This window comes from Pelobates fuscus, chromosome 9 (genome assembly GCF_036172605.1).
Source record: "Pelobates fuscus isolate aPelFus1 chromosome 9, aPelFus1.pri, whole genome shotgun sequence".
In the NCBI taxonomy this organism is placed as follows: domain Eukaryota; kingdom Metazoa; phylum Chordata; class Amphibia; order Anura; family Pelobatidae; genus Pelobates; species Pelobates fuscus.
The window spans coordinates 101351744-101378909 of NC_086325.1; the positions used below are offsets into that span (position 1 = coordinate 101351744).

Sequence of the window (27166 nt, forward strand, 5' to 3'; positions counted from 1 at the left end):
GACTGCCTGGGGGGCCAGGCATGTCCCCCGACCGCGATCTGCACAGTGAAAACGCGGCCGGCTCCATGTGTCAGCCGATTTTAAAATCGGCTGACACATGGTAAATACCGATCGCAGTGACAGCCTGTCACTGCGATCGGAAGCTGCAGACCGCGGTCCCCAGGCACAGGGGGGCTGCCTGGGGGGCCAGGCATGCCCCCCGACCGCGATCTGCAGCGGCCATGTGCTGCCGGCCACGTGGGGCTGAAGATCGCCCAGGACGTACCATGCCGTCCTGCGGCGTTTAGAGCCGCCCAAATAAGGACGGCATGGTACGTCCTGCGGTCTTAAGGGGTTAAATAGAGTTGATCAGGTTGTCGGCCTGTGGAATGTTGGTCGACTGCTCTTCAATGGCTGTGCGAAGTTGCTGGATATTGGCAGGACCTGGAACACGCTTTCGTATACGCCGATCCAGAGCATCCCAAACATGCTCAATGGGTGACATGTCCGGTGAGCATGCTGGACATGCAAGAACTGGGATGTTTTCAGCTTCCAGAAATTGTGTACAGATCCTTGCAACATGGGGCCATGCGTTATCATACTGCAACATGAGGTGATGGTCGTGGATGAATGGCACAAGAATGGGCCTCAGGATCTTGTCATGGTATCTCGATGCATTAAAAATGCCATCAATAAAATACACCTGTGTTTGTTGTCTATAACATACGCCTGCCCATACCATAACTCCACTGCCACCATGGGCCACTTGATCTACAACGTTGACATCAGCAAACCGCTCACCCACATGACGCCATACACGCTGTCTGCCATCTGCCCTGTATAGTGAAAACTGGGAGAACACCTCTCCAAAGTGCCAGACGCCATAGAATGTTAGCATTTGCCCACTCGAGTCGGTTACGATGACGAATTGCAGTCAGGTCGAGACGGTTTCTGACAGTTAATGCAGAAATTCTTTGGTTATGCAAACCAATTGTTGAAGCAGCTGTCTGGGTGGCTGATCTCAGATGATCTTGGAGGTGAAGATGCTGGATGTACTTTTGCAGTAATCATGCTGTCTAATCAGCATCTTGATTTGCCACACCTGTGACGTGGATGGATAATCTCAGCAAAGGAGAAGTGCTCACTAACACAGATTTAGACAGATTTGTGAACAATATTTAAGAGAAATAGGCCTTTTGTGTACATAGAAAAAGTCTTAGATCTTTAAGTTCAGCTTATGAAAAATGGGGTCAAAAACAAGTGTTGCGTTTATAATTTTGTTCAGTGTATATCTATCTACTGCACCATTGAAAGTATTATACATTTTTTCACAAAGATACAATCTTCCCAAAGGCACCACATAGATGATAATTCTGAGATCATTGGGATTAAGCTCAATTATTTACAGAGTGCCTATTATCAAGGTAATTTAATCTGAAGTGGAGGTTGCCTTGTTCTATATAGGCTTGTTTTGCTATACTTCCATCAACAGTGGAAACTATGGTCTATGGTTTATGATTTAAAGTGTGGAGTTATGCTTTCAGTAAAGCACATGCACAGAGCAGAGAAGAAGACTGCATGAGAACCAGCATTGGACACCAGACAGTAAGTAAATTCATTTTATTATCCTATATTATTTAGTTATTTTATACATATGTCAAGAGATCAATGGATCCTTGTACTCATTTAAGTAACAAAAATTATGTAAGATACATAATACAACTTTGTCATCCCCTTTGCCCCAACAATATCTAAAAAGCAAGTCTGTTTTAGACAATTAAAACATTTTTATTACTGTGGCATTATCACTCAGTGTAAAGAGATCGGTTCCAATAGTATATCGAGGTTGGTGATTTTTGGTTAGGACAATCCTCATGTTTTCTTACGGATATTGGATCCCCTGGTTGACTGTATGTCCAGTTATAATATTGGCACCGAATAGGAATGGGATAACCAGGCACCAAAACTCATTTGAAGCCTTACTACTTTCCATAATTTCACCTATTTCTGTGTTTGGTTGTTTGTTTGTTTTAATACTTTATTTAAAGTACCTCTATAGGCACCCAGAGCACTTCCACTTAATGAAGTGGTCTACATGAAGTGGCCTTGTAGCTGTAGTCATGTTAATGAAAACACTGCTGTTTTGTAGATAAGTCAATGTATTTATTGACCTAAAAATACCTCTAGTGTCTGTTTTCCTGACAGCCACTAGAGGGTGCATCCGTTGCAATGACTCAGCTGTGGAATGTCAAAACGTTATCAAACGCTGATCGTATAGATGCATTGGATTCAATGCTTCCCTAGGAGATGCATTTGACTGGACGAGAACATGGAAGATACCAGCATGCATGCTGATGGAGAAGGAGGTGGAGCAACTGCGGTGTCTTAGTACTGGAATCAAGGTAAGTAAATACATTTTACTTGCATTGTTGACATTCAAGGCGGTGTACAGAGGGCATAGTAATAGGCCCAAAGAAAATATTATTTTCAAGACTAGATTCGCTTTCGGTCTTCAAAAGCACATATGGCCGATAGAGAAGAAAGCTAGTAAACTATTTACATTTTCTAAACAAAAGGGTGGGACACCCAACATATCTTGATCTTGATTTGCAATGGAAATATTTTATTTCTGTAAGTCTGATGATAATGTAGACTTCTTGGAGCAAGCATAGCCGTTTAATAACACAACATACTGGGGAAGCTTTGTGCATTTTTAAACAAGAGTTATATAATAAGTTGACTTCATAGAGATTATACAGCTGCCTAGGCAATTATGGGGAACATATAGTAAACTAGTATGATAACATTCCAGGAGGCAGAGTGGTCAGTCTCAATTACTGAGTACAACTAGAGTTCCATTCCTTCCTGATTCTGCGCAAACGTGTTTCAAATAGGTTACTTACTTTCCAAGTGATTTATCTACAAAAAATATCATGGCCTTTAATTGTGAGTTCTGAAGCTAAATAATTTGGATTTATTTTTAACAGTGTTTAATCATTTGGAAAGCTTATTAAATCAAGGCCTTATAAGTAGTGGGCATTTAACGTCAGTGGTCTGAAGGCATACTATCAGTACAAGTAGACTCCTGGCACACTAACTAACATTACTAATATTTAATGTGCCAGTTACCTGCTGGACTGATTTAATACTATTCAATGCGCCAATGACCTGCTGGCATACTTTAAAAATATTATTGTGCCCGTTGCATCGAAAAATAAAGGGGCATAATAATTATTTCACTATTTTGTTGCAGATTATATATTGGAATTGATGCAAAGCTTTTTTTTTAAAATCACTTTACTGAACAACAGTTCTTTGTCATCCAGTGTCTGGCATTATCTGCAGTGTGCACAAAGCTAGCAAATGGAAACCTAATTAGTTACAAATTTGAGAAAAATTGTTCTCATGCATGAAACCCAGTTACTCATCTTTATACACTAAGTGGAGTAAACAGCAAAGGTAAAAAAAATATGATCAAACAAATCATTGAAAGATTGCAGATTTGAAAGATTGCGCCACAATTTATACAGAACCCAAAATGACTCTGGTTTAGGGAGGTGAGGTAAGGAAAGGTAATTAATTAAAGGGACACTATAGTCACCAAAACTACTTCTGTAAATAATGTTTTATTGAGATTTTGTACTTTTAATTTCGTACTAATGGTCATGCAAGAAAATCATGTAATAATGCGGTGAGAAGTGGTAATAATAATAATGCGGTGAGAAGTGGTAACCAAAACTACTTACGTTTAATGAAGCAGGTTTAGTGTGTAGATCATGCCCCTGCAGTGTCATTGCTCAATTCTCTGCCATTCAGGAGTTAAATCACTTTTGTGTCTGTTTATGCAGCCCTAGCCACACCTGCCCTGGCTGTGATTGACACAGCCTGCATGAAAAAAATTGTTTCGTTTTCAATCAGATGTTAATTTACTGTAAATGTTTTAATCTCCTGCTCTGTAAATTGAACTTTAATTAAACTGGATTAAACAGAATTTGCATTAAAGGAAGTATGAACATTAGATATATCTTTAGAGGAAATGTTTAGGAAGGCAGTGCAAGTCACATGCAGTGAGGCATGACTAGGGCTTCATAAACAAAGTGATTTGACTCCTAAATGGCAGAGAATTGAGCAGTGAGACTGCAGAGCCATGCTCTATACACTAAAACTGCATCATTAAGCTAAAGTTGTTTTGGTGACTATAGTGTCCCTTTAACTTCACAGGATTTATTTTGTAAAATCTGTAGAAGACCCTAATGTGGTAATGGGGACTGGTTGGGGCATTCTATACCAAAGGTGTTGTTGTTTGCTCTGAAGAACCCCTGAGATAGCAATGTTTCCCCTAAAAACATATCATTATTTTGTGTGTGTTAGGTTTAGAATTACTGTTAGCGTGAGAACATAAAAGTCTTAATTTTCCTGTGATTAGTGTTAGTTATACTCCAGAGTGCCAGCTACTATTTGCAGTTGGATTCAGGTGCCACCCGTCATTCAGCTTGGGAGTGGCTTTTTTAGTGTATTGGATTTTTATATTTATGTATTTAATACAATACAATAAAGGGTTTCTCTACCTCTTCCTGTCAAATTATTTAGGTTAGTTTACGATGCCCTACTGGGCATTATTCACTAAGTCCCCCCGTTATAAACCTACAAATAAAGTTATAAATGTACATGGAATCTTAACGAGTCCTACTTCAATAATAGATACTCACAACCGAAAAAACTCAACACGCCATCAGACACTACCTCATGCGCCATACAGTTTGCATACTTACATTACAAGGGAGAGACCAACAACTTTTCCTTTTTTCCCCCTCTTTTTATTTCATAGTTTTGTAATTCATACAGTCAACTGTAAGAATGAATTGTGTACAGCAAATCCAAGAGAAGTTAGGACCAAACTAAATCAGAATACAATAGTAGACGCCCACCCAACTACAATATCTAAGGGTTTCAGCCCAGGGCACGGCTCCAAGCCCACAAAAAAGCCTGTACTGCAGATCCCTCCATTAAGGTCGCACAAGGGCCCTCCCTTTACTTCTCTCACCCAAAATGCACAAATTTCATCCCACACCATCCTCATATCACGCATCCTGGTTACACACACAGAACCCCTGATGTGATCAATCGAATCACAGTTCAGCTCACTGAATTGCCGACTATATTTGTTAATATCTGTTACCATCATTGTACATCTTTTCTCTTATTTAGTTCTCGTTTTTGTTCTCTATATTCTGTTCCTTTATTTTATTGGCTAAATAGCCATAATGTAACTTAAACCCTTTTATCGTCTCAGAGCACATGCATGCTCTCTGAGATAGGCGTGCGCAGCCTATTGCATAAGGTTGTGCACCCTAAAGCAAAAACACACACGCCGCGTATATATACACACACACACACACACAAATACACTGCTGTGTGTGTGTGTGTGTGTGTGTGAGGGTGCTGTGTATAGGTGCTGTGTGTGAGCGCTGTGTGTGTGTAGGCGCTGTGTGTGGAGGGCGCTGTGTGTGTGTAAGGATGCTGTGTGTGTGAGGGTGCTTTGTGTGTTTGTAAGGGTGCTGTGTGTGTGTGAGGGTGCTGTTAGTGTGTGTGTAAGGGTGCTGTTAGTGTGTGTGTGTAAGGGTGCTGTATGTGTGAGGGTACTGTGTGTGTGAGGGTGCTGTTAGTGTGTGTGTGTATGTGTAAGGGTGCTGTGTGTGCAAGGGTGCTGTGTGCGTGTGTTTGTGAGGGTGGCGTGTGTGTGTGTGTGCAAGGGTGCTGTGTGTGTGAGGTGCTGCTAGTGTGTGTGTGTGTGTGTGTGTGTGTGTGTGTGAGGGTGCTGTGTGTGTGAGGGTACTGTTAGTGTTTGTATGTGTAAGGGTACTGTGTGTGAGGGTGCTGTGTGTGTGTAAGGGTGCTGTGTGTGTGTGTGTGTGTGTGTAAGGGTGCTGTATGTGTGAGGGTGCTGCATGTGTATGTGTGTGTGTGTGCTGTGTGTGTATGTGTAAGGGTGTTATGTGTGTAAGGGTGATGTATGTGTGTATTGTGTGGGGGTGGGAGGACCGTTTAGGAAATATCCCCCCTCCCTTCTTACCGTTTGTAGGGAGGGGGACCGTGCTGCTTCCATCCCTGGTGGTCCAGTGGTGAGTGAATTCTAGCCTGCGGGGCTAGAGTTCACTCTCGTGAGATTTGAGCGTTGCCGCAGCAACGCTCCGTCCTCGCGAGAGGAATCAGGCAGAGCTGCTGGCTAGAGCTCCCCAGGTCCTCTCCTGCAAAGGAGAAGCTCATTATGTCTGTCGCCAGTGTGCTGATGACAGACGTAATTTTGCACAGGACAGAGCTCTGGGCTGCCCAAGTCACGTGTGCCGGTGCAATTGCCCCCAGCACAAAAGTGTAGATTATAGATTACTCTGAATGTGCAGTGTCTAGTCATTCTTTTTTTTTTTTTTTATAATGTCTAATTTTTATTGTTAATGTTTTAATGCATATATATATATATATAATATTGGGATACAAAAGAGAGAAGTGGGAAAAAGGGAACAGTACATAATTGAATCTGTAATTACACACTATTAAAAAACAATATTATTCACATAACAGTATGCGTTAATTCATGTAAAACAATTGATTACAACAATATTTTTTAGATTCTTTTCCTTTCTCTATTTTTTTTAAATCAATCAATATTCATTTGCTTAAAGTTTAGAGAAACCACTGAAAACTATCACTTCCTCTCGGTCCAAAACAAAAGAGTAATTTACGCTCTAATAAAGGATTGTAACAGGGAGGGGTGGGGAATGGGGGATAGTCTAGTCATTCTTAGTTAAATACAGAAACTATTTTTTAGGCCAGGCAGATAAAGGTTAAACAGGAATTTAAATTAAAAAAAGAAAATCCAGATCGTGTATGATTACACCCTAAATTAAGGATGAGGTGTTTTGATATTTGTGAAATTAATGAGTCCGTGTGCTCTCTGTTTACATGCTGCAGTTTGTAACTGTGGCTGCCTGCACTATACTGCACTTTGCACAGGCTGTTCTATTTATATTTGCATTTTGTTACTAATTTGAAGATCTAATGAACATACTGCATTCTTTAATAATGTACATGATTGACATTAAATATCCTTACACTGCATAAATGGTGTACAGTTCCATCCACACTGCCAGTATGACTAGGAAGCACAATTTATCCAGCCAGCTTTGAATGTTATGTCACATTACGGCAGAACAATCGTCCTGAAGTATTCATGGGTGATTGTTTTACAAAGCACATAGGGCTAGTCATTCAATGCAGACAATAATTTACTTCCTACAAGAACAATCTTTTTAATAACCTCTCTACAATTTATTTGATAATGAACATCATTTGGCTCCTCTTCATTAAAAACCTCCCTTAAATGTCTCATAAGCCTCAAGAGCCAATGTCACGGGAAGCAGTATGCACTATATTTAGCAATGGTTCTAATAATAGCAAAAACTGAATTTCAAATTAGTGCCCAACTTTCAACATTAGTGACAGATGTAGATTTCAGAATGAATAACACTTTCATTTCTGGGTCTTACTGTTACAATTGTATGCCTGGGAAAGTTTACTATAACTGACCCTTTGAAAAATAAAACCCTAACAAGTCTAATGACCAAACATCTAAAGAGCCAACCTATCTTAACGCATACCTAGGCAAATGTCAATCCTGCAAGGCTTGTCCACTAATGAAATTTAACACTGGCAGGTTGGTGGCTAGGGGACCAGTTATCCCGCAGATAAATTATTATTATCTAGGGAACTTGAAGACCACTTGGACCATCATTCTACAGGCGAGGGGTGAAAGAAAGGGTGGGAGCATTCACCAACACCTAACATATTGCTTTCCCTCAATCTCAATACACGATGTGAAGGAAGGGGTGGATGTATTCTTGAGTATTTTGGCAACCATATACAGGTTTGCAGGTTTTTATTTTGTGATCTCTTAATTCGTTGTACTTGTGTTGTAAAATAAGCATTATATTTGGTGGAGGGAACCGATAGTGAATGGATTACAGCTACAAACAGTGACAGTGTTTTGCACTTTACAGGAGGCATCTCGAATCCCCCCCATCCCCCGAATTTGCTGAACTACAACACCCACAATTCCCTGGCCATCGACTGTATTGAAAGAAATCATCAACATCTCGGGGGCAGAGTTTGAAAACCCTCGTTTACAGCTATGATTAACCATTTCCACAATACTTTCTCATGTCATCACGCAACCCTACAACTTAGGGCACGAAAAACCTATATTACAATTGGTTGGTTATAGTCAGAAGTCAATCCACAAGTCAAACTAATAAATGACATTGAGGTTTTTTAGGGCAAAATGCAGTATTTACATTATACCTGGTTAACTTTTTATGGACAATTTACATATATAATGCGCTATCTTTATCTGTATTTCATTGTGAATACCTATCAGATTCTGAAGGTGGGAAATTCAATTATTGATGTAAATATATTTTTAAAAATCCAAATTTAATTAAACAATTGAAGTTTAATGAAACTTTTTAAGTAAGCTTTCATTGTAGGGAACCTTTCAAATATATTTATATTCTTCAATGAACGTGTTCCTGTTTTCAAAATGAACAATTGATTTTAACAACTGTAGAGACATTAGCAAATCCTAAATACCTGCATTACTTTTAATCCTGATGTATGACAGATAATGAGATAGCTAATTACTTAATAAGATAGATGCTAAGCTCACATAGTAAAAAATATTGAGGACTTACTTAAATATTTTTGATATATAAACACAAAAAGCACAACTATATATCACGATATAGATTTAGTAGAAGACACCTCTATTTTACCCCCTTTAACCTAGCCTAAACAATAGTATTTGAACATTTATAACATACCTGGAAGAAGGGATTTTCAAGAAACATTTTGTTGGTAGTTGTTCTCAAACCATCACAAAAAGATTTAGCTTGATGATCATTGACCCCCCCAATAACACATCTAACAGATTATATGCATTTGTCCTCTGCATGGGTGGTCTTCTGAAATACAATCGTTCTTCACAAAGAATTTACGCAAAGTATAATGGTATTCCACTAAAAGTGCTTCTGAATGAAATGATTTATCACAAATAAAACTCTCGGTATAGCTGTAATTGGAGTGTCCGCTAGTAAAAGCTACAAAAGTATTTAACGAAGACGTTGAAGATGTAAGAATCCCACCTTGAATAAGTAAGGACCTCTGTGAATTCCACTATTAGCTCTCAGAAGGATATGGATCACTTAATATCACTCCGGGGAATTGTCGCAGTTTTGCAAACATAGTTCTGTCAGAAAAATGAAAGATTCTCATCTGTTAGTTACTTGTAGAGTATTGAGTTTCTCTCTGTTAACCGTGTTCTGCAATGTAACGTTCCAATATATTTGCAGAACACTTTCTTATGTTATAGTCATCTCCAAAGATATTGACACATTGCGTCTCCTTTCATGACAGTGAAATGAGAGGCAGCAAAAGTGTCAGGCTCCACCTCCATACTTAAATTACCTGGTAGGTAAACAGGGAAGTTGTAGAAGAAGGAGGACCGGGTGTGGTAACTCTAAAAATAGCTGTCTGAGGTGAAAGAGTAGTGAAGCAGTTAGACCAGACAGACCAGAAGTGATATGGATTGAGATCACCAAGACACAAGGAAATTACTGGAATTTGTGTTACTTCTGGTCTGACAACAACTGTCATCCTGTGCCGAACAAAAATAGCACAAATGAAAATATAAATGATGTGGATGATTTCTCCACTTGGCAATTTTGACCTACAATTTTCAATTCACTTAGATTTAACTTTGCAATCTAGGCAAACTACGCTGGACGCTCTCACGCCATGCAGGAGGATTTCCAGCGTCACCAGAATCCCCATATGAAAGGATTGAATAATGCTTTTCTATGGGGAAATCCTAATGCGAGCGAGGGACAGTGGGGTGCAGAGAAAGGGATACAGTGACATGGGTTACTTGAAAATAGTGTTTTTAAAGGAGTTATAAAATAAAAATGTTTAGAAATTGAATTTGACAGAAAATAAACTATGATGTCCCTTTACACCTGACAGGCAAGAAATGCTTTCATTTAAAAATGGGTTGCATATATTCCAGATATGAAAGGGTTATTTAACACAGTCTGTGTATAAGAGAATGTTCACCTTCCTGCTTCTTTCATAGGGATTTTCACGCAGTGCCGTCTGTACAGGCAGAAGAGAACTTTGGACTATACAATAGAGTACTAAAATATGTATTTAAATACAAGTAAAATTCTAAATGAATATGTATTCATTGTAGCTTGTGCAACAGTGACCTTGTCAGTTTAGTCTATATTTTATGCTCATGCGTAGTAGAAAAGGAAGCTAGACCCAAGATGCTTACAAACAAACAGTAAGCAGACCTTTTTGAACTATAACTAATTACATTTAAGCCAAAAAAAAAAGTAATCTTCCTTTCAGGTGGATTATCGGGTAATAGAATCCTGCATACAGGCATTGTTTAAATGTACTTAGGATTTAAGCAGAATCTACATCACACATAAACAATCTGATGTTAAACCCATCCAGCTCATAATACTAGCTGTAGACCAACAACTGAACTGCAATAGGCTACCTATAACTGATAAAACCAGAAACGTTACTTAGTCATGTACAGACAATGGTATCCTACACTACAGGTTGCTAAGCACTACTAGTGTTCTAAACAATTTAAATGTGAGATCAACAGAAAAATGTAATCTTATTTTTTACATTTATCAACATACTAACGGTTGCAGTTAAGCCTTTAATGTTGCTGACAAGATCACAATTCCATCATACTTTTAGACACCACTTTAACAATTATCAGATCACTGAAAATGGGCCTTATAGTGTACGCTAAACACTCAAGTTCCAGCCTACTGAAAAGGATGCTCGAGCTATGAATTAAATTACAATGAAATTATTGTTTAAAAAAACAGCAGCAAGTAGCAATAAAGATAATGCGAAAATCTAAACTATATCAGAATAAGTTTGAAGGGTACTTGTATCTATACTCGTATGTATTGGTAGAGTGTATTGAATTAGTAGGGATGTGCATTGGGAAAATATTCGGTTCGGTTCAGCATTCCGAAATTCGGCACTTCGACAATTTGGAATTTCGGGACTTCTCTTGCAGCCGCTTAGTAGATAACTCCCTTATTCCCATGGTATTAGGGAGCTATCTACCAAAAGGCTAAAAGACCTAAATTGGTCTTTCAGCCAAATTTACTAATACTAAGTAAAGATGACTTAGTATTAGTAAATTCTGCCCCTATTCGCTACGCCTGTGGCTGCTCACTGTTAAAAAAACAAAAAAACTGTGTCCCCACTCCCGAGCCTCCACCAGTGCCGTGCGAGTGGGGGATTTTAAACTGAATGGGGGACCTATTGCCCCCCGGCCCCCACCCCTGAGCGGCGGGTGGGGGCCCTAAATCAGAAAACCGGGAGGGGGGCGGGAGGTGGACCTATTGTCCTCCCCCCTGGCCCCCACCCGTGAGGGCCCTAAAGTATAATAAGGGGGGGATCTACTGTCCTCCCCCCTTGCCCCCACACCTGAGCGGTGGGTGGGCCCTAAATTACTTAAAGGGGGGGAGGACAATAGGCCTGAGCGGGAGGGGGGACCATAAATACCATTAAGGGGGGGGGACCTATTGTCCCCTGAGCGGTGGGTGAGGGCCCTAAATTACAATAAAGGGGGGACCTAATGTCCTCCCCCCTAGCCCCCACCCCTGAGCGGCAGGTGGGGGCCCTAAATAAAAACTGTAACCCCCCCAGGTGACTAGGGGTCCTCAAACCCCTAGTCACCCCCTCCCCCAAAAAATTAATGAACCCCTACCTACCCCCCCACCCTAAAATTTGTGAGGGGAGACCAATAACTAGGTACCTGTAAAAAAAAAACTTAACTTACCATTTGATGTCTTCATTTTTCTAAAATCTTCTTTTTTCAGCCCCCAAAAAGGCCAAATAAAAATCCATAATAACCGTCGCACTTTGAAGAAAAAAAAAACCAGAGCGCAAAAAAAAAGTAATCCATCTTCACCCATGGAGGGCACCGGGCAGACTAAGCTCCGCAGGGTGAGGAAAGGCTTATAAAGCCTTGACCCGCCCTGCAATTAGGCACAGAGCACTCTGGTTGGTTGGTTTAAGCAACCAAGAGTGCTCTGACAGGAAAATGAAGGGACTGACAGGTAGGTTTCTACATTTACCTGTCACAGCACTCTGATTGGTTAGCTTGAAATCCAGCCAGAGTGCTCTGTGTCAGTTCTTGACATTTTCCCACGCTGTGTAATTTGACTCATAACTCTCTGATTGGTTACTTTCAATCAACCAATCAGCGTGTTGTTATGAGTTTCTCCACTATAGGTGCCACTTTGGAGCTTACCAAAAGAAAAGCATAACTATAAGGAGAGTCTCTGAAAGCGGTTTAATCAGTAAGTATTGTAGTTAGCATATTTAGCTCCCATATTAAAATAAGTGTATAGCCCACCAATATTTGGCTACTGTCACATGATATGGCTATATGGTGTAACTGAACTTGTTTCCTGAGATAGGTGATTTTGAACAGCCTTGTAACATTTTAAACTGTATTATTTTTTTATTTTTTTTGCACGGTTCCTTAATCTGTATTTCCTATCCCAAAGCTGATTACCACAGACTAGTTTATAATAAGAGAGTTACAACCTCATTTATATGCAATCAATATTTTAATGAGTTCCCTTTCCTCCAAATAATTTTACTTTCTCTGGTATCCTTGGGGTGTTTGGCTCCTGGTTGTCCAAGAGGTGGGGATATTTCAGGAATTTAAAGGAGACTTAGTGACCAACAGACACTTACATAGCTGAGTAAGTGGTGTAGGACAAGTACAATATATTCGGTTTACACAAAGCAATCTGTAAACACATTCACTGAAGATGAGACTTATTGTGGAAAACGGAGATACAATCCTACTCAAACCTTTCTAAGAACAAAATATAAGGAACATAACATGGGACTATCCCTCCATAACTGTACTGAAATATGTTATTATATTTTTTATACTCCAAAGACCCTTCTTGGAAATCTGCCTGCTGTCAGAGAAGCATTATGTTTAATATAATGCAGTTATAATAAAAATACTAATTAAAAACAACAGAATTGAGCTAACAAGCATTCTCCTAACTTCAGATCACAAAATTGCCAAATCGCTAAATTGTAATCAGAAGCTATTTTTCTGACATGAATGTAGATAACCCCTACTCAGTCATCTTTGCCTTTCATTGTATAAATCACAATACATCAAATAATAATGTCAAGTGTCTATATTGGCTGAGTGTTTAATCAGTTTACCTAAGTCTGTGTATTGCTACAAATAGAATAGAGCTTGGTGAGTGGTAACGGGGGATGGGCTTGAACAATGACTTGTTGAACAAGTTCCAAAACATGCGTTTTACTTTTATCAGTGATGGGTGAAATGTCAGATTCTGTAGGCTTTGCTACCTCTTAACTGATTTCTAAGGGAAAAGCAAGTCTTATGGCTTGACTGGTATGTGCAGATCTGTGTTTAACCCTTTCCCCAAGTACGAGCGGCAAACAAAACGGTCGTTAACGACCTCAGACGTACCTGGTACGTCCTTGGCAAATAGGAGCCCTGGACTGGCAAAACCTCGGCGATCCCGGTCGGGGGGGAAGGGGGGCACGGGGGACGACGACTGCCCGAGACCCCAGCAGCAGCTCCAGCCACCCTGGTCCTCCAGGGCCATGTGATCACCATGATCGCATGGTCGCAATAGGATTCTATAGAGCTGCCAGCAGGTGGACTGTTTGAGCTGTCAGGCAGTCCCCCAGACACCTAAAAAGTTTTTTAAAAATAATAAAATAAATATATTATACATATATTAATATGTATAATATATTATAAAATAATTAAAGCATTTTATAATATATTATGCATATATATGATTTCATTATAAGTGTACTTATATACACATATATCTCAAAATACACTTATAATGCAATCACATATATGCATTATATATATATATATTATAAAATGCTTTTGATATTTTATAATATATTATACATATATAGGAAATAAAAGTGTTAATGTGTGTGTGTGTGTATATATATATATATATATATATATATATATATATATATATATATATATATATATATATACATACATACACACACACACACATTCTACATATATATTTAACTATTAACTACATAATTATTTGATTTTATTCATTATAATTTGAGGGACCTGCCTGACAACCCAGGCAGACAGTCCAGAGAATTTAATTGGCAAGCCCTATATTTAACCCCGTAACTTTCCAAAACACCATAAAACCTTTACGTGGGGGGGAACTGTTATACTCGGGACACTTCGCTGAACACAAATATGAATGTTTTAAAAAGTAAAACTTATCACAACGATAATATCACCAGTAAAAGTGCTGTTTTGTTTTTTAAAAAATGCAAAAAACAAATAAAACCGCTAACTTGACCAGCGTTTGTGGCTAAGTGGCTACTACAAAAGACTGGACATACCCCATTTTTTATTCCCTGTGTTGTCTACTTTTTCAAATGGTATGTCATGGTGAGGTTAGTTTTTATTTCTGGGCTGCCATACCGTCTCAAAGGCAACATAGCCAATCTGGCAAATAGCAATTTACAAAAACAGAAATTGTCAAATCTTATGTTTGACCCTGTAACTTTCCAAATCACCATAAAACCTGTACTTGATGGGTACTCTTGTACTCGTGAGACATTACTCAATTATTACACAAATATGAGTGTTTTAGAGCAGTAAAATGTATTATACTGATAAAATGGCATTTTATATGTGAAAAATGCAACAAAAAATAAATAAATCTCAAGGCTGTGGCCCAAGGATGCTGGCCTGCCTATCAACTCGGCTCGGAGGGGATGCCCTGTCCTGACCACGTTCTACCGCAGCTTTTCATGAACCCTCTGCAGTTTCCTGTAACCTCCCAGTGTCTGGCCTAGGTTAAAGGGGGATTCAAGTTTTTCACAGGTCCACCGCGCGAGACGTACTCTCCCATGCTATTACTTGCCACCATCCTGTTCTACTGTTATTTTTTATTTTTGGCATGTTGTCTTTTCCTGTTATTTCTCTATCCTACCAAATGCCCTAAGGTGCTTTTGTGATATGTGGTCCACTCCCAGTGGTATTCTTATTACTGTATGCAACTAACAGCTAACAGCTATAACAGTATGTAACTAACATTAATTAGTATTCCATGTTTAGGCATACATGATGTGCCCGACTATGTGTTACCCTTTTCTCAAAAACAAAAAATGTGATGTCTTTCTTATATGGAGTACTGTGTGACATGTTACATTAAATACCAGCATTGTCTGCTGAGCTTTAATACTGTGTTCTTTTTATCTTGATTAGAAATGAGTCTGTGTAACTATGATACATTGTTCTTGTTCCAAATTACATTTTAATTGCATAACTTGTTATTAGTAAGTAACATAACATTTCTCCGAACAGCACCACCACCCCTGGCCACACCTCCACTCAAACCCTTAAAATTAAAGTGTCCCACTTTGTCCATTTAAAATGTTGGGAGGATTGTTAACATGCAGTACAGGCAACTAACACCACAGACCTTGTATGTAAAGATTTTCCTTATTCTGTGAAATTGAACGCAGTTTTTAAATACTATCTTTTTTCTTTTTTTTTTTTTTACACTTTTTTACTGAGATTATATAAAAGGTTTACAAAATGACAAAACATTACCGTAATTTGTTAAATATAGTACTGTAGGCTAAATGGCATAGTAGCAACCTCACATAAATACATATAAGGTTCAAATTCAGCCACAGTTACAGCTTAATAAACCACATACAAAAGCATAAGAACAAAAGAAAATGTTCCCGTTGCACCCCTGTACTTCCCTATACCTATGCGAGAAAGCAAACAGTATGATTGCTGATATTTGTTATTCAAACTATACTATGTCTGTTCGAGAATAAGTCGGAAGTAAGAAAATGAGCTTTACTGGAAAGTGAAGGCTATAGTCTGTCTATATGTCAGCCTGACTTTGCAAATAAACCACCCACAGGCACAATGTGTCTTTAATTTTCTGTGGTTTGTTAGAAACAGAGGTCAGTAACTACCCATAACTCTGATTTGATCTACTCTAAGTAACCAATTGTTAGGGGAAGCAGAAGATTTCCCAAAACAAGGGGACTAAAGCATTGGCCACGTTAAGAAAATTACATAGAATTGACTTGCTATATGTCTGTGGGCTTAATATAGTAAAACGGAAAATAAATTATCTATGCCATTATAGGTGTTTTTGCGATTTTGCTAATATTTTGCAGGACTTCTTGCGAATAGGGGCGAATCAAGTCCACTATATATATAGAGTTCCTTCCTCCCTTTCGGCTTCTCCAGCATTCCTAAAGCATATAGAAAAAGGTTTATAGATAGCTAGATGATAGAAGTGCTAGGAAAGAGGTATTCCAAAAGAGCAATATACTGTGCACAAACCCAATAGGTCAATCTTCAATACAAAGAAATAAACTGGCTAAGCATATGTTTTTGAAGTGGTAACCATGCCTCCAGTTCAGAGGTGACCAAACTCCAAATATTGTGACAAACAAAGAAGGAGGCTGGGCACAGATAAAATCATAGCAGATTTAGTGTTAGGAAAAACAAAGCCGTTTTTCTGGCACTTTAGGTCCCTAGAGTGCCCTACTCCCTCGCGTCCCCCCTCCCGCAGCGCTGAAAGGGTTGAAACGCCTTCAGTCACTTACCTGAATCCAGCGCTGATGACCCTTGGCACTGGGTCAGGCTCCGCCCATGCTCCTCCACCAACATCAGACGGCGGGGGAGACCTAATGCTTTTTGCTCTCAGTCCAGCTCTTTACCTCCAAATACCCGATACAATCACAAAGCAGATCCTAAAACTCAGAATCCCTGAAAGGACCAAGTAAGAGACCCAGTTCTTTTCAACCAGAGCTAGACCCTGTCAACATTACATTAGAGTTATGGTGACACACTCAGTATAATACATAATTCATAATCATATGCAGTGTCGCACATGCAACCACATAACCACAAAACACATTTAAATATAATTCTGCAAATGGGACATTAGGGGAAAATAGACAATAAAAGTTGGAACATTTTGTCTGAATTAGCATCATATAGAAATATATGCTAATGAAATTAGGGACAAGGAACATTTAACCAATAGATGGCACTGTAAGACACAATTTCCCTATGGACGATCATGGTTGCATAACAGCGTGCATTACACTGTGATACATATAGTTCCTACTGATGAATGTGGTTCTGTCAATGACATATGGTGTTAAGCCAACTAAAACGTCTTAGTATGCCAATATTGGTGGTTCCTATGCTAATTTTATTATGGGAGATAAATATGCTAAGGTAAGGCAATACTTACTGCTTAAACTGCTTCTAGAGACTTTTCTTAAATGTATGCAAGTTTCGGGTGTTTGTTTACTCTAGAAATGCCTGTTTGGAGACTATTTAAAAGACCTTGATACATTTGTGAGTACGTTCACAACCTTAGAAAGAAACAAGCCAACATGGAAGGAGTTTTCACGCCTAAGGCTTTTAGTGGGGATGACAGAGCACAAAGTAATCTGGCCATCAAATCCTCCAGAGTTTCCATTGACAAGACTCAAAGGCTCTGTTCCTACTAGAACCTCAGCTCAGGATGTTAATCTATTGCCTTCTTTCTTTCCTCATTGAGGTCACCCATAAAGAGTAATGGAGCTTGGGGAGTTCCACTGGAAGACGTTCTTACAGTAAGTACGTTGTCATATCACCTTTCTTCCCTAGGAAACAATGGAAGCAGACTCATCCATTTTTCCAGTGTTTGGGTATCATATCAAGTTCAAGATGTGTCTGGTTCAAGCTTTATCACCTCGAACCCTTGTTTTTTTTCTTATCGAGATGACCTCTTGGTCTTACAAGAAGTGAGGTGCCTACTGTGGAAGATCATCAAGTCACCCTGCAATTTGTTTTGCAGGGGAAAAAAATACACTTCACATGTTTTCTTTTGGACTATCATCAGCCCCATGGTGCTTCACTAAACTCCTGAAGCCTGTGGGTGTGGTATTATGCAGCATAGGGGTTTGTCTCATCATTTACTTAAATGAGGCTACTATATCTTGGCTGGGGTTGGCCTCTGATTCCCGCTCTAACCAAATTCTTAAGAAGTGGGGTTGCTCCTACCTTGGAATATACAGGGGCTCCAGCAGGTTCTGGATGCTTTGGGTGGTGTGGGATTTTGGGTGGTTGTGAGCATTATCCTTTACCCAGGTTTAATTGGGGTTAAATAGGCCAAACTGGGGCATGGGTTTCAGAGTTCCTGTCAGCCACTGTAAATGACCTCAGAGACTCATTTTTGTGAGGAAGTCACCACTGTTTTGCAGAGCCATTGCTAATCATCCTGATGCCAAAAGGGAAGGAGTGGCAATTCTATTTTTACACTTTGTTCCCTTTGCCCCTTCCCAGATACTAGCTGATGCTGGAGAAGGTTCCTATTTCTGAAAGGCTGTATGGCCTCTGGAGTGTTCACCTTGGCCTCCTTATATACCAAAATGTGGGTCCGCGCAAATTAATAGTCTGTGTATTACGCTTTCATGATACTTTCAGGGAAGAGACTATGATTTTTGGGGCGATTTTAATGTCGATACAGATCCCAGAATGAATACCTCTATGGGGTATAGCTACCTTCCATAAAGGATATCTGCATCATTAAAGGGGGCCCAGATAGTCTCCAGCTGGTAGATTGTTGGAGGGCGCTGCACCCGGACGACCATGATTATACATTTTATTCAGCTGTTCACAATATGTACTCCAATAGTACAGAAGAAACATAGCAACTTAACAAATTCTTTCTATCTGATCTTGGTGCCTCCTCTAGCTCGTGGATACTCCTCCCTCAGTGGTTTGTTAAGCCCACAAATGTGCAGTATGTGGTCATTTTATACAATTTGGAGCCCACAGGAAAAAACAGATGTCTCTGCGGGTAGGAGAACTGGTTGCTGAGATCATAGATCTGAAAACTAAACATAAAAGTCTCCCAGGCTTAAGATAAGTCCACTTACTTTAGATAAGAGTCCACTTATCTTCATCTGCCTAGGGTTCGGAATGAGCTTCCCCTGCTGCCCTCCTCTAGGATCCACAATGACTTCCTTCGATCCCATAGATTTTTCTACAAGCACTCTAACAAGAGTGGTCGACTCCTGGGCCAAATGTTTACCTCCACACTGTTTCTATATAAAATTCTCCAGGCCTTCCAACAGTATTATAACTATTTTTATAATATATCTGCAAGAGGTCCCTCCAACAATGATTCTTTTAGATTATCTAAAATCTCTAAATATCTTTAAAGAACAGTCTTGAGGCCCTAACTTGGAAACTACAGAGCATTTGGAATCCACAATAACCATGGAGGACCTTTATAGGGCTATTAAGTGCCCACATACCAGTTGGACCCATGGTCCAGATGGTCTACTGTTGCGTTATATAAAAAACTATATACTATTAAAAAAAATTGCCCCACTGCTGCTGCTTCACCTTGCCAATGATTTCAACTTTGTACTTTCTGGAGGCTCTCTTGTCTGCTCATATCATAGTCTTCCCAAAAGAGGGTAAGGCTCCCAATCTTTGTGCAAGATATAGGCCCCATCTAATCTCTCTCGAATATGACTTGAAGCTCCTTGCCAAAGTACTTGCTGAAAGGGTAAAACATCTGCTCCCTCATCTAGTCCACCCAGATCAATCAGTGTTTATCTCATGTTATCTCATGTTTATCTCATGTCCGGAAGCTTAAGATACTACAATGTGGCTCTTTAACATAATGCTGCAAAAGATAACTTCAAGAGAAACAGTTGCTGTTATTGTCCAAAGGATGCTGCAAGGGCATTTGACAAGGTGGACTGGTTCTTTATGTTCACAGTTCTGGAAAGGGTGGGATTTAGGATGAAAATGCGAACGTTTATTGGATTAATCTACACGTGTCCTACCGCCAGAGTGTGTGTCAATGGGCTTTTCCTGGCACGGTGCACATTACCAACAGTACAAGACATGGTTGTCCCTTGTTCCCCATTGTTATTGCTTTATTTCTAGAATTCTTTCTTTCTGCCATTAGAACCAATCCGAATATTTCAGGCTTGTAGTTTGGTGGAGTGAAGCATAAAGTGGCCAGGTATGCCAATGACATGCTATATGGGACCCTTTGAAATCTAAAGATCATAGATGGAAGATGAGAGGAATCTTTTCTTCATATTTGGTTTGCTTTTCAATTCCATACCTCTCTTTCCATGCTGCTTAATTCCCTCACCCAGGTCCTGAAAAATATGGACTTTCAAGGGTTTCTTCATTCCACATCCCCTTCTCATCTCGAGGCTCCTTCTGGGGACAAGTTAAAGAGTTTGTCTGCCCTCACTGGCCAACTAATCCATACGGCTCTGACTCAGCTGCACCATTTCATTCGCTCTCTCCCCTGTCAGGTACACCTTTGCAGGCCTTTTGAGCAATGGTGCCTTCATCATAGCTATTTCTGAGCTATACAAGTGTTTTTTGGCAAATTATCATCTTTCACCAGCTAGGCACATGTGCCGCTGGAAGAATGCGCTGGGGCAAGTTTTCAATGAGGAACAGTGGACAAAAATGAGTATTCTGAACCTTCAGAGCACCATCTCCACGAAAATACAGGAGGCAAACTACAAGCTCCTCTAGGGGTGGTATAGAGCCCCAAGCCTTTACACTCCATTTTCAGAAAACAGCTTAGCTCTTGTTGGCATTGTGGGACAGAGACGGGTACTCTGCTGCATATCTGGTCAGAGTGTTCTAGTGCATATATGATGGAAGAGTTCAGAGATAGTGCCATAGTGGAGGAGCATCCACTCTATCTTGTGCTGCTTACTAGAGACTTCTTTGTCTTTCCGTCCTGCAGAATATCTAATGCTTCAAGTCACACCTCCAAGCCCTCCGGGTATGAGAGCATGGAATCTTACTTCTCAGCTCTGATACTGTAACACAAGTGGCACTGAAATAAAGTTGAGTGACAAAAAGGGGTTTTAACACTTCCATTTGCGTCATAGAGACAGGGGCATATTATAGCGTTAAGAATGCAGTTTTGTATTCCTAACGCTATAGTGTTTCTTTAAGTTGAGTGATTTTGGTGCTTAGACTGTACCATTAATATACCAGTATCTATTAATTACACAAATCTAAGTGCTAACTCTGTATCATATATGTAATTGAGGAAATATTTGCAAGCACAGTCTGTCTGCTTTACCTTATTTAATTTTCCTAAAGGGGACATAGACCATTCAGCAAACTATATATCTTTAGAAAAGAATACAGGAACAGCCCAAGATTGTACATTTTAAATATACATTTATTGAAAAGACAAGATCTGTGCATGTTACCCTTACTAATAGCTCTCACATGGTAAATGTCCTTAGAAGCCATATAAAAAATTACATTTATTGATACTATTGAAAACAACTGTTGATTGATAGATATGCTCTTCTGTTACTTTTAAAGAAAAGGCAGTAGTTTGGGATATGATCACCTCTCTCTGGTTACATACCTTGTGTAGGCAGAGTTACTTAAGACCCCTCACTCATTTCCTTTGGCAGCAAGGCTCTGCAGAGATAGTATTTCACTTACAATTTGCAGTCATATGAAAACGAGCTTGGAACTGATAGGACACCATAACTGATAGGACACCATAACTGATAGGACATCATACACTGGCTCCGGCCTCAACAATCTAAAGTCCAATCGATCCTGATATATTTATAGACCTTTTTCATATTCTGCAGGGAAAACTATGTACTGCATCCCTCACGTTTTCTGGCTTCCAGCAAGAGACAGTTATGGCTGGAACAGGGAGATGACTTGATAGCATGATTTTTATACAGTTTATTTGGGGCTTGATAATCTGATGTTTATTCATGTGGGACTAAATAGCATGACATAACATGAGACATTTAACCCAATTTGTTGCGAGATCCCACAAACGTCCTTGCCTAAGTGTGAGCTCTTATATGCTACCTAAATGAATTATTCTTCTTAAAGTCTTACTTCAATCATCATAACCACTAGTGCCCCTGGCATGGTTTCTTGGCAATGGGGCCAACTGTTTTACAATTTTTTGCCCACTTACCTGGGTATCCAATTCCATTGGCCATTCTTTGTCTGAAAGAATCAGCTGATTGTTCTCAGCCAATGAATGCCATTCTGTGCATAGAAACATGTGCATAGAAAATCTTGTTCTGGGTTGGGTAATGATGCCCCAATGATGCTGACAGTGGTGGAATTACACCTACAGCAGCAAATGGGTAAAACTCAGTATGTGCAGAGTTTTATATTGAAACAATGCACTTACAGACTCCAGGCACCATGACCACTTCAAATCACTGAAGTGGTCACAGTGCCTGGAGAAATCCTTTAATATAGCCAGATACTGGTTGTTAAGTATGGCTGTGAATACTTGTAGTTGTTGTGTTGTACTATCTGTAGGTTCTGGCCTCAATCCGTTTTGTTTTCTTGAGTTTTTGTTTTATTGTAGGGTGCTTTGCACTGCATGTTGCACATGTTTGAACCCAGTCCTTAGTGAACCCAAGCAGTTTCTTTATGGTTCCCAACTTTGGACTAATATGGAGGCAAACAATTCTATTCATATTCCCTTAGGAAGTGTCTTCTTCTTCTGTTTCCTGTTTACTCGTTTATGTTTCCTCTTCTTTTTCTGAATTTCTTAACATATCTCCAAGTTTTGTCTTTAGTCCCTCTTAATATATAAATTCTGACTGAATTATAGTGCTTTAGAATGATACGGGCTTTGTTATACAGCGGGAACTCGGTTTACGAATTGAATGCGTTCTCCGGGACGTTTCTTATTGCGAAACATTTGTAAACCGAAACGCGGTTTCCCTTAGGAATGCATTAAAAACCAATTAATCTGTTCTGGAGGTCAGAAAAAAATTAAAATGAGCTGGCATGGAAACCAATACACAATGCAGAACACACAATAAAAGGCATGCAAACAACAAAGCTCAGCTTTCCACAGCTCCACAGCTTTCCACAGCTTGAGAAATGCACCAAAAAGTCCCAAAGCAACTGCAAAAAATTTCCAGAATGGCTCCAAAACTCGATGCAAAGGCCGCTCCGACACCTCCACACTCTACGCCACGTGCTACCCACAGGCTCCAGCATGCAGGGGGCGGTGCTATAAACCTCCCAGGTGCAATGCATCCTGGGGAAACTTTATTTGTATTGCGAAAAAAAATGTGTAAACCAAGGCATTATTTTCAATGGATTTTCATTTGTAAAGCGAAAATTATGTTAATCCGAGGCGTTTGTAAACCGAGGTCCCACTGTATTTTATTATTTTTCTTCTAATTATTTGTTTGGGTTTTCATTTTCTTTTTCTAAAAGTTTTGCCTTTATGTCTATATTGTTGCAAGAGACTCTGTGTTCTTATGCAAGTCATTGGGCAACTTCAGTTTTGCAAACCTTGTAATATGCAATGTTTATCTATCACGGTGTCTAATGAATGTTAGTTAATAGACTCGTGGTAACACAGTACATTAACCGGAAAGCTGATATAGTTTGATACGCTACTGGTAATTCAAAATGATGACCATGTGTTTTTCTTTACAGAGCTGGCAATTATTAGGGGGGAGGGGTTCAAAACTATAGTGGATACCATATAGGAGAAAGTAAGAGACAGCAAAGGTAAAGGCATAGGTTTGGCAAAACCTACTGCGCCCTCTGTTGGTCAACCTGAAATGCATCAATTTTCAAAATGTTAATACACATACTGGTGTTAACAATATAAGCTGTGTGTTAAGGCTTGACATGCTTGGTAACATTAAATGTCTTCATCCTTTAGATTGTAAGCTCACAGGCTGCTAGCTAAGCACTTTGTATAAAAGAGCTTCAATGACTTATTATCAGCTTACGGGCAGGGCTCTCTCTACCTCTTGTATATGTCTGTGTATATTGTACGTTCTCTACTAATTGTACAGCGCTGTGGAATCTGTTAGCCTTTTATAAATACCAGTAATATATAATGTTAATGCAAGGGTTCAGCATTATAAAACAAGTGAGCTAGAATTATTGCCATGTGATAAACAATAAGCAGTATTAGTTATTATTAAAACAGGCTAAAATGAAATGCACGAATGGGCAGTTAATTCATCCCCATAGCTTCCATGTCATATCACACCCATGTGCTAAATTAGGCTTTTGTACTCACTGCATTTAAAAAATATCGGTGCTTTTTCACAACTTATTTCTATGTTTTTTTTATCAGATTATGCACCTTTATGAAGTATTGTTAGTTTGCTTAAAAAAAATCCATAAACACATATAATACCTTGAACCACCACAAACCGTACAGCTCCCCAGATTAACATAACCACTTGTCTCTCCTGTACAATACCACACAAAACCAAACTCAGCATATATACACCTGAAATGCCAAATACCCATATGCCTATCTTGTTGACAAACACATTCCCATTGAATGCCTTATCACAAAAAAAAAACAAATGTGCGAAAACCTCAAAATGCCATAATGTTGTATTACTTGTACCGCTTGAATATTTTCACGCCTGCTGTTGTGGCAGCATAAACATGTGTGTAACCATAAGCACAACGCAAAAATTTTTAAAAAAAATCCATAAACTGACAAATGCCACCATATAAGATGCAAAATAAAAATATTTTTTTGGGCACAATTTTCAAAACTATATAATAAACAACATCATGAGCAATTTATCTTATACATACTTCAAAAATATATATCACTTTTTCAAGTTTAAATTTAGTTCAGCCTGTTCAAAAAAGAAACATTTTTAATTCTATACCTGCGTTTTTCAATTAAAATTAGAAATCATTTTGGTTACTTTGTACCATCTTGTGATTTAGGCATGAAATGTACAGGAATAAAAATATTATAAATATTGTAACTATGTAAAATTCTAATTTCACAGTGGGTGACAGCACCTGTCCAGATTCAGGTCTAGTTAAAATGTAAAATAACTGCACCAGAAATGATCAGATAAAGATCACTTATTTGGAAGAGGATGATTTTGCCTTGAAATAAAGGGTCTCCTGTTTATAAATGTATTTTGGGGGCTTCCACTGCCCCCATAATATTGTCACATGTCCATATGGTGTTATCAGGTGATTGCAGCTTCCATTGACATCACCTAAACATTACCTGGGCATGTAACCCCTTATTTCTTTTTATTGTTTTTATTTTTTTTATTTAATATTTTTGCAGTGCAAAGGGTACAACATGCTTGAGGTGCCCCAACGGCAGTCCACAAGCTGATCAACATGTATATATATAACATTTGGGTACATGAGAAAACGTGCACAATTTTATTATTTATGACTCGTCAGGCTTTCCTGTCCTAGCTTTAGGCATGCATGCTTGTAAGTACAGTGGTAGGCTAGCTAGACATGGGAAACAACATGAGTAAAATATCAGGATAACAGATTATTTAACCTAGGGCAATATGCTATATGACGTAGGATTAGGCTCTTAAAGGGTAACTGCTTACTGCCACGATATGTGACCCACTGAGTTGCCGCAGCGTGATAAATCACTGAGACTTAAGCTTAAAATAAGTATCTGGTATAGTATAGACATATACAGCCGGTTGTGGTAGGGCACAAGAGCATCTCTGTCACCTCGCCTGCCACGGAGCCTTCACCTCTGCTCCACTTCCCTGAACTCTGTGTGAGTCCTTGTGTGCCGCGGTGCTGTGGGCTATGGCGCCTCCGCCGTTATGCACTCCAAGGGTGTGGGTGGTGTGGGGTTCTTCTACCCCAGTTAGCTGTTGGCTTGGGAAGGCTCCTCCGCAAAGGTGCATTGTGAGGTGATGCCAAGTGGTGGCGCTGAGACAGCGGTGACTGTGGCCCCAGGGTCTCCTGCGTCTGGATGCTTGTATGCAGCCGGTCATGTTTGGCTTGTAGTTCCTCGCGGACATGTTCCAGCGCCATGCGGTCTTGCGGCCATCTTGAGGAAGGGGTTGGTATGCCCATGTGTTTCAGTTCCTGTTAGGTGATGCGGCAATCTCCTCAGTGGGGACCGGAATGTCCCCCACCGGTCCAGAGGGGGGGGAACGGGACCGGGAGGACGTCTGGTACGTTGCCGATGTGTATAGGCCGGGTGGTAAGCGAAGCAGCGGCCGTCTGCCCCACTCCCCTCCCGTGTAGGCCTCAGTCGCCTAGTCTCGGAGTCTCTCTCCGGGACCCGGATCACCCGTGTTCAGTTTCTCCGGCTGCACCGGGACACTCCAGGAGCTTGTGCGATTCGTTTCCAGTGTCTTACTCGCCGGGAAAAGCAAGTATTTATTGCAAAATAGTAAGATTCTTTGGGAGCCATAGTGACCCACAGCCTGCTGGCATGGCCGCCCGGCCCCGCCCCCGTAACCCCTTATTTCAAAGAGAGTGCTCTTCTCTGTTAAAAATAAAGTTAGCTTATTCTGTTATAATATTAATATAGAGAATTTAAAGGCACATTTAGGATGCTATGCTTCTCGTTCAAATCTCTTTCTTCTCATGTCCCTCTAAGAAGTGCAGTAGGTGAGATTATTTGTAACTGTGATCTGGTTTGGACTGGTTGAACATACAGCTACATCAAATATAGTTCTCAACATGTGAAATGCCAAAGGACATACAACTTCGTCACTGCATGGAATCAAACTGAAGACAATGTCCAAGTTAGAACACACAGTGAACTGTGCAGTCCACCAAAGTAGATCTGACTGTAAACATATGTCTATCCATCGAAGTTCTAGCATATATTCTAAAAAAGAAGTATGAAAAGAGCTGCAGCAATTAGGAGGAAGCCTATTTACGCTAAGTGGCAGAAATGTAGTTATTGCATATGATGTCACCACGCACTGAGCATTGATGTCACACATCACTGGGGCGACGTCCTAAATCAGTATAATTAGAAAGGATCATTTGATCCCACCTCATAATGCCTTAGAAATGAGGAAATGCAGACAAGGCAGACATGGCCTATTCTCGGGCAGACTGTCCCATTTTTGGACAGACCTTTTGTCACATCAGTAGCATTCCTCCATAGATCAACTCACTCCCAAACCTTATTTCATACCTCCAAGTTTTATTTTT

The 27166-nt window shown here is 39.8% G+C and overlaps 1 protein-coding gene across 5 annotated transcripts in view; it reads right to left on the reverse strand.

Moving 5' to 3' along the window:
- The window catches only part of LOC134572917 (diacylglycerol kinase delta-like), a 198125-nt gene that overhangs the window by 73885 nt on the left and 97074 nt on the right, over positions 1–27166 (reverse strand). The window contains exon 1 of one of the 5 annotated variants that reach the window (XM_063432224.1): positions 9174–9440. The exons of 3 other annotated variants lie outside the window; for them this stretch is intronic. Coding sequence is in view for 1 of the 2 variants with exons in the window: in XM_063432223.1 (XP_063288293.1) it covers positions 8853–8879 (27 nt within the window). In the remaining variant the exon portion in view is untranslated. Of the gene's footprint in view, positions 1–8852; positions 9441–27166 lie in introns of those variants that run through there. One more of the 5 variants, XM_063432223.1, reaches the window with a different exon arrangement.